The 9082-nt window shown below is 45.6% G+C and overlaps 1 protein-coding gene across 1 annotated transcript; it reads left to right on the top strand.

Annotated features, from left to right (window-relative positions):
* LOC130493286 (gastrula zinc finger protein XlCGF17.1-like) lies at positions 1-4553 on the top strand (the record flags this gene model as incomplete). The annotated part of the gene is made up of 4 exons (XM_056866996.1): positions 1-73; positions 1064-1134; positions 1347-1461; positions 3712-4553. Coding segments are annotated over exons 1-4 (1101 nt in total), but the record flags the coding sequence as incomplete, so codon positions are not given.
* Between the last annotated feature and the right edge of the window lie 4529 nt (positions 4554-9082).

Here is a 9082-nt window from a genome sequence, read left to right as displayed (position 1 = left end):
ATGGAAAGAGCTCCCTTGGAGGAAGGGCAGCCGGCCCGAGCCCAAGAGTGTGCCCAAGCTGCCCTCTCCTGCGGTAAGGATGGGATTGGGGCACCCAGTTAATTTGATGGGTAGCGAGTTCTAGTCAGGGGGAAAAACCAAATGCTTCTTCACCCAACTTGTGGCCCTCAGTGTTCACTAATTGTCATGCCTGTAAAAGGGGATTAGACAAATTCATGGGGGCAATTCCTCATATTGATTACAATATTCATATCCCACCTTTTCCCCATTAGAGGGACTCAACATGGCTCAGAAGAAAAGGCATACGAATCTCGGCCGAGCTCTTCAATCTTGCGAATAAATGGAGCCTGCACGTTCTGGGCAGTATAGATCTGAAAACCAGTTGCTAGTGACCAGTCATACTGGGATAATGTGTTTTGTGCTCATGCTTAGTGGGAAATCTTACATGCTGCTACAGGAAAAAGGATGCCGGACTAGGAATACCAGCAGCTTTGTGGGGGGCTTGGGCAGAAGTGATGTCACATTGATGTTGCTTCTGGCTGAAAACCCGGATGTGACATTAATGGATCCGTAGATGCTCCGGACACTTACTGACATTACCCTGGGTTTCCAGAGGTGCTCAGTTCACATCTGGTTTTTTTGGCCAGACGTGCCAGCGAGGTGCCTCCCTCTTTTTCTCCCATCTCCCTCTTTTTCACCTCCCTTTTTTTCTCCCACCAGCCTGGACTCAAGGGCTTGTGTGAGGGCCCAGGGCCTCTGGTCTGATCCAGCAGAGATGCTGCCACGTTTCTGAGCTCCAAAGTTCATGGGACAAGTTTCAAGTATTACAGAAGTCTGAAATGGGTCAGCAGCATTTAAAGCCCCCCTGAGGCTCATGGGTACCTTGTGCTTCTCTTCCGCCTCTCCCACAACTTACTACAAAGTGTAACCTTTTTTTTTATAGCTTACATATGGCAAGGTTTCACACCCCGGGAATGGGGAAGCATAAAGCATGCTTCACAGAAGAAAACAAAACAAGATGTCAAGGCTAATACCCTTTCTTCCACTTTTCTCTCCCTCGCAGGTAGCGAAGAGACAGTGTTCAGCCATTCTCTTTGCAGAGGTGTGGAAACTGCTGCTGTACCTCCAGTCCAGGTAGGGGAGATGAGCAAGGGGCAGCCTTGGTCTCAAATCCGTTCTTGGGGGGCTTTCCTCCTGCAGTTCTGGTTAAGGGGCCCAGGCAAGAGGCTCTGAATGCCACTCCTTTTACACATGCCTTCCCAGAATGCCCCCTTCCAGAGTTTCACCTCTGCCTGGAATGATCTCTATGATAAGGAATCTCCTTTTTCTTTCAGTCTCCAGTTTCCTTTGAGGAGGTGTCTGTGCATTTCACTGAGGCAGAGTGGGTCCTGCTGGATCCAGACCAAAGACATCTCTACAAGGAAGTCATGCTGGAGAACTATGGGAGTGTGGCCTCTCTGGGTGAATCAACATCTTGAACAGCAGTGCACTGTTTTGAGACCTGCCCTGTTACTTTTCCCTTTGGGAGCCTCGAGGTGGTGGGGTGGCAGCGAAAGCAATATTCACCATGACCGGGTAGCGTGATCCGAGAAGCAACAGGGACAACAGAGGCCAGTGTTGTGGCCATTGCTGAAGCCAGTGAGGGTGTCCTGGCCTGAGGTCAATGCAGGACTGAGAGGCCCTCATGAAGCTCCATCCTAATTTCTCAGTTGCCAAGCATTACAACACACTTGTCCCCCAGAGTCATCCCCTCTGACTCTGATCTAGAATTAATTCGTCCCCCTTACACTGGTTGGGATTGTGGATTCTAACCTTTACCAGGTTTCCATTATTTCAGAAAAACTTTCCTCTTCCTTGGATTTCTTTTCCTTCCCCATATAAGAGCAATCACTTTCTCTCCCTCTCTGTCTGTCTCTCTAACTTCTTGTGGAGAGCCAGCGGGCTGTAGTGGTTAAGGGTGGCGGACTAGTCTGGAGAGAGAGGTTTGATTTCCCACTCCTCCATATGAAGCCTGGTGGGTGACTTTGGGACAGTCACTATTCCCTCAGGACTCTCTAAGCCCCACCTCCCCCACAAGGTGTCTGTTGTGGGGGGGATAGGGAAAGTTATTGTAATCCACTTTGAGACTTGTTAGGTAGAGAAAATCAGGATATGAAAACCTTCTTTTCTCCTTGTCTTCTATTTAATCATAAATAGCAGAGAATCAAGACAGCTGCATGACAAGTCAAATGTGAACAGTGGGGGCACAATTCTTGGCCACTTTAAGGGGAAAAAGGACATATGAGGAGTAGGGTGAGGGGAGGGGAGGCACAATATAAAAACTGCTGACCTGGGAGGTCTGGCTGGAGATAAGGTGTGACCAACAGTTCTGGTGGGGGACAAAGAAGGTGATCATTGGCACGGGCGGGGTGGGTGGGAAATGAAGGTCTGATAAAGGAAATGCACACCCATTAGTGAGCAGTGCCTGATGGGTGGCTTGCCTTCTTGTGTAGGTACTGGCTTGACCTCTTTCTTTATTCCAACAGCAAATGTAGATGAGCTGCTTGAGGGATACCAGGGGTTCTCTTTGGAAAAAAACAAGAATCAAGGTGCCAAAGGAAATTTCGAGGATGGAGATGGACCACAGAGGCAGGAGGGAAGCCATGCAAAGAGGAGGGATAAGCCCATTCCATCCCAAAAAGGGAACTTCCATGAAATCCCAATCCAAGAAGGAAGGTCAACCAAAACAAGAAAGAACAAAGGCCTCCGCGCTAATCAGAGAATCTGCTCCAGGGAAAACGGAAATGAAAGTTTGGCCTGTAGAAAGACCTTCAGTAAGAACATGAGTGTTATTTCCAAGAGGAAAATTCCCTCAGGAGAGAAACCATATGATTGTGAGGAATGTGGAGAGACCTTCCGTTGGAAATCAGCCCTTTCTTCACATCAAAGAATTCACTCAGGTGAGGAGCTGTATAAATCATTAGACTGCAAACCAAGCCTTTCATGTCCCTTTAAAGTGCATATTAATGTACCTGTCAATGTAGAGCAGGGAAAAGCCACTGAAATGTTTTGTGTGTGGATGATCAGACCTTATTGTGTGGGTGCTAACAGGATCTCTCTTCATTCCAGCAGGGGATGATCAATGGGATGAGAGTGATAAGGAAGTGCATCAGCTATTGCCAGATAAAGTGAAGAATAAAGATTTGAAAGGAAACTTCAGGAATCAAGGCAGACCTAAGAGGCAGAAACGAAGTCACACAGCCAAGAAGAGGGACAAACCCATTCCTGGCCAAGGACTGGATTTCCATGAACTAATCCACATGGTGGAGGAAGCGTATAAGTGCTTGGAGTGTGGAATGAACTTCTCAGATCAAGCCCAATATGATATCCATTTGCAAATGCACAATGGAAAGAAGACCCATCAATGGTTGAAGCGTGGGGGGAGCTTCCTTTGCAGAGCAGAGCTACTGCATAAAGGAGAGAAACTGCATAGCTGCTCAGATTGTGGCAAGATCTTCTCACAGAAATCAGACCTTTGTCAACACCAAAGGATTCATTCAGGAGAGAAGCATATTATCTGCATGGAGAGTGGCAGGATATACTCTTGTGGAAGAAAGTGTAGTGCACTTTTCCCAAAGGGTACTGTAATGAGGACACACAAATGCTTTCAGTGTGGAAAGTACTTCAAATACAGATCACACCTCCTTGTGCACCAAAAAGTACATACTGGAGGCAAACCTTTTGAATGCTCAGAGTGTGGAAAGAGATTCAGTCAGAGTGGCACTCTTCAACTGCATCTAAGAACCCACACAGGGGAGAAACCTTTTGAATGCTCAGAGTGTGGAAAGAGATTCAGTTGCAGTGGCAATCTTCAAAGGCATTTAAGAACCCACACAGGGGAGAAACCTTTTGAATGCTCAGAGTGTGGAAAGAGATTCAGTCAGAGTGGCCATCTTCAAAGTCATCAAAGAACCCACACAGGGGAGAAACCTTTTGAATGCTCAGAGTGTGGAAAGAAATTCAGTCGCAGTGGCACTCTTCAGCTGCATAAAATAACCCACAAAGGGGAGAAACCTTTTGAATGCTCAAAGTGTGGAAAGAGATTCTGTCGGAGTAGCAATCTTCAAAGGCATCAAAGAACCCACACAGGGGAGAAACCTTTTGAATGCTCAGAGTGTGGAAAGAGATTCAGTCGGAGTAACACTCTTCAACTGCATCAACGAACCCATACAGGGGAGAAACCTTTTGAATGCTCAGACTGTGGAAAGAGATTCAGTCACAGTGGCACTCTTCAACTGCATAAAAGAACCCACACAGGGGAGAAACCTTTTGAATGCTCAGAATGTGGAAAGAGATTCAGTCAGAGTAGCACTCTTCAACGGCATCAAAGAACCCACACAGGGGAGAAACCTTTTGAATGCTCTGAGTGTGGAAAGAGATTCAGTCACAGTGGCAGTCTTCAACAGCATCAACGAACTCATACAGGGGAGAAACCTTTTGAATGCTCAGACTGTGGAAAGAGATTCAGTCACAGTGGCCCTCTTCAACTGCATCTAAGAACCCACACAGGGGAGAAACCTTTTGAATGCTCAGAGTGTGGAAAGAGATTTACTAGCAGTGGCAATCTTCAAAGGCATCTAAGAACCCACACAGGGGAGAAACCTTTTGAATGCTCAGAGTGTGGAAAGAGATTCAGTCACAGTGGCACTCTTCAGCTGCATCAAAGAACCCACACGGGAGAAACCATTTGATTGCCCAGAGTGTGGAAAGAGATTCATCAGAGAGGCAATCTTGAACAGCATCAAAGAACACACACAGAGCAAAATACTTTTTGAATGCTCAGTGTAAGTCCCCTGTTCCCTCCTCAGCTGAGACACCCCAATTTGAGCCGCCATCTTCTCTCAGTTTTCTTGAAAGTCGCCCCCTTGATCACCTAGGGTACAATGTGCGGATCTTTGGAATAGGTTTGAGAGAGCTCATCTGCCTGCCATGTGCAGAGCACATTTCCATCACAGAGCCAGGATGTCAGTAGGGCTTTTATATAATGCCCCCCCCCAGCTCCATCACCTGTGAGCAACCATATCTCTACTTCAAGATGGCCGACGAGCGGGGTAAACTTTGCTAACCACTCGCAGCCTTCTCCCAGTTGGAGGATCTTTGGCCAGATCCAAAATCAGGTGCCTCGGAATGAGTTTCTGAGACACCCCCCTCCCATTAGATTGGGGGTCCTGAGTCTTGGGCATTTGCAGGTTTAAGCAGGTTCCAGGCGAAGGTGAGAGCGAGACGGGTCCTTCCAAGCCGCCCTTAACTTCACCATTTCCCTCCCCCACCTCTTGCCTTTTTGATTTTTCTTCTCTTTTGCCATCTGTGTCTGAGCCTAATATAAAGACGCTTAGGGCTGTTTAGCTTGGAAAGAAGGCAACTAAGGGGAGACATGATAGAAATCTATAAAATTATGCATGGTTTGGAGAGAGTGGACAGGGAGAAATTTTTCTCCCTCTCCCATAATACTAGAACACGAGATTATCTGTTGAAGCTGGAGGGCGACAGATTCAAAACAGATAAAAGGAAATATTTTTTCGTACAACGCATAGTTAAATTGTGGAACTTCCTGCCCCAAAATGTGGTGATGGCTGCCAACTTGGAAGGCTTTAAGAGGGGAGTGGACATATTCATGGAGGAGAGGGTATTCATGACTGTTAGTTAAAATGGATAGTAGTCATGGTGCATACCTATTCTCTCTAATATCAGAGGAGCATGCCTATTCTATTAGGTGCTGTGGAACACAGGCAGGATGGTGCTGCTGCTGTCATCTTGTTTGTGGGCTTCCTAGAGGCACCTGGTTGGCCACTGTGTGAACAGACTGCTGGACTTGATGGGCCTTGGTCTGATCCAGCAGGGCCTTTCTTATGTTCAAAAGAGTGCATCCCCAGTGGAGGGAAAGCTTTGGGAAACTCTGAAGAGATTGACTAAAGGCTCCATGTCATCGTCAAACCTGTGAGTAACTCACGTTTTTTTTTTAAAAAAAAAACACATTTCCCTTGGAAACTTGAGGAAGAGAAGCCGTGGCAAAAATGAAACTAAGTTAAAGATCCGAAAAGGATTTCAGTTCTGACTGGCGGCAACTCATATTCAAATAAGAACTGAGACTAAACTTATGTTAATAGAAGTCCTCTGTGACCAAGTTTCCAACGAATCCATCAAGGTGAAGATCAGGCAAGCGTGAAAGAGCGGCGAGATGGGTGAACAAGGGGAGGGAGAGGGGGCATGAAGAGAAACGGCGTTAGCGGCACAGAGAGTTCCAGTGGTGTTGGCAGCAGAGAGACTCCCGGCCGTGCCTGGGGTGGGGGATTAAGTGCTGACTGCTAAAGAGGTGCCGGACAAAGGGAAGGGGGGAGATAAGAACTTTACTTCCCCAAGTGTTTTGGTTCTTCAGGTTCTGAGCAGTTTAAGAATATTTTAAAAAAACCTCGATTTGACAGACCTTGTTGCTATCAAATTTGGAGTTGGTGATTTGATTTACCGGATTTTTAATCGCTTTGGATATTTACTTTTTAACTTCGGAGTCTCCATGTGTGAGGGGCTGTGGCTCAGTGGTAGAGTATCTGCTTGGTATGCCGAAGGTCCCAGGTTCAATCCCCAGCATCTCCAGTTAAAGGGACTAGGCGAGTAGGTGATGGGAAAGACCCCTGCCTGAGACCCTGGAGAGCTGCTGCTGATCTGACAATTCTGACTTTGATGGACCGAGGGGGGGGTCTGTTTCAGTATGATGCAGCTTCATGTGTTCACTGTTGAACTGCCCACCCTCCTTCCTTCTTCTTTACGGAAGTGGCTTTGCCAGACAGTCAAGTAAAAGGCTTAAGACTATTACTTATACAACAGTTCCACCCCGAGGAGCAGTGAATAAAGGCATCTTATATTTAGCCTATTGCAACTAAACCTCCTCCCTTTCCTGCACTAATCTTATGAACACTTGCTAAATTCTATATAATCCTAGCATTAGTATTTAATTAATTAATAATTAATTAGTATTTGATTAATTAATTAATTTTTAAAAGGGTGTAGTATTTAATTAATTGACTAATAGCTACTTATGTTAACTAATTAGATACAAGTTATAATTAATATAAACTGATTGACAAATCTGATGTCCTAATCATTTTTAAATATATTAATTACCCAATCAAATTAATATTGATCATTATATTGCTGAAATAAATTGTTTTATAAATCAATGTTTAAACTATTGATGAGAAGTCTAGGATATTAACTGAAGGTGGATATTAATTTTACTGTTAACATGAAAAAATATTTAAATATATCCAAAAGACGCCATTCTCCTAGTGTGACCAGTACCCTTTCGGAAACACCAGTAACAACACTGGAGAAAATAAACAAACTTTCTCAGAATTAGAATCATTTTTGTCACAAATTACCAAATCCAAAACTACCCAGAAAGCGAAATCTAAGGCAGAGGTAGAGGAAGACCAGCAAATGGACCAACTGAAAGACTACATGAAACAGCTGTTTGAAGATAATATAAGGAGACAAGAATAATAAGAAATTGGAAGAGAATCTGCAGGAAACTACAAAGGATAGAGAAAAAAATTGATGAGAACTCTAAGAATATTAAATCACTACAACAAAAGCAGAAGTTGTTTGAAGACAAATTGAATGATCAGAGGGAGATTCTGATCCAGTACGAAGCTAACCAGGTAGCTGATGAACGTTTTGACTTACAACACATGAACACATGAAGCTGCCTTTTACTGAATCAGACCCTTGGTCCATCAAAGTCAGTATTGTCTACTCAGATCAGCAGCGGCTGTCCAGGGTCTAAGGCAGAGGTCCCTCCCATCATCTACTTTTTTCCCCTCCCTTTCCTATAATACTAGAACACGGGGTCATCTGCTAAAGCTGGAGGGTGAGAGATTCAAAACAGATAAAAGGAAGTATTTTTTCACACAACGCATAGTTAAACTGTGGAACTCCCTGCCCCATGATGTGGTGATGGCTGCCAGCTTGGAGGGCTTTAAGAGGGGAGTGGACATATTCATGGAGAAGAGGGGTATTCATGGCTATTAGTTAGACTAGATACTAGTCATGCTGCATACCTATTCTCTCTAGTAACAGAGGAGCATGCCTATTATTTTGGGTGTGGTGGAACACAGGCAGGATGGTGCTGTGACACTCGTCTTGTTTGTGGCTTCCTAGAGGCACCTGCTTGGCCACTGTGTGAACAGATTGCTGGACTTGGTGGGCCTTGGTCTGATCCAGCAGGGCCTTATGTTCTTATGTACTTGCCTAGTCCCTTTAACTGGAGATGCCGGGGATCGAACCTGGGACCTTCTAGCATGCCAAGCAGATGCTCTACCACTGAGCCACAGCCCCTCCCCTTACAAGAGATTATTAATCGTGAGAACAATCTAAAATTTCGACGCTTTGATGAAAAATTTGGTGACGGACCTTGAAGGGGAATGAAGATCACTTCTATGTTAAATGGTCAGTGATGGCCCATCACATAAAAGACAATACAGGAAGCGGTGTCTTCTAGCTGGGTAGGGCTTAATTGCGGCCCTACAGTTGGCACTCCCTGACAGCTCCCTAAAACGCTTCCTTGGAAGCATTTGCTGTGGTCGTTGTCCCAGAATCCTCTGCTGTGTTCACTGCTTCAAGGCTCTCTCAGACACAAAACATGGCAGTTGCTCCCCATGGTCTGGGTGTGCCTCGTGGAACTTGCTTACAGTGTTATGCTAGCAGTACTTCCATTCAGACTGGGAGGGTGTTCAGATGAAAAGGGTGGGGGCTGCCAGCAGTAGCAGACCAACTCCAGGTCTTGTTAGATAAATCATCTGCTGTAGACCCTTTTCGGTCTGCTTTTAGACCAGGCTATGGGACGGAAATGGATCTGCTTGTTGTGGTTGACAACTTCTGTCTAACTTTAGACAAACGAAAGGCCTCCTTGTTGCTCCTAATGGATTTCCCCCCCTGCTGCCTTTGATCCGGTAGATGAAGCGCTTGGAGGCAGAAGGTCATTATGCTCCCCACTTTTGGTGCGGTTCAGCTGACTCAGTTAAGAGCCTCAGGGTTATTCTGTACCCAG

This window comes from Euleptes europaea, chromosome 1, assembly GCF_029931775.1.
Source record: "Euleptes europaea isolate rEulEur1 chromosome 1, rEulEur1.hap1, whole genome shotgun sequence".
In the NCBI taxonomy this organism is placed as follows: Eukaryota; Metazoa; Chordata; class Lepidosauria; order Squamata; family Sphaerodactylidae; genus Euleptes; species Euleptes europaea.
The sequence above is the reverse complement of the archived record's forward strand: the minus strand, read 5'-3'. Positions and strand labels throughout refer to the sequence as shown.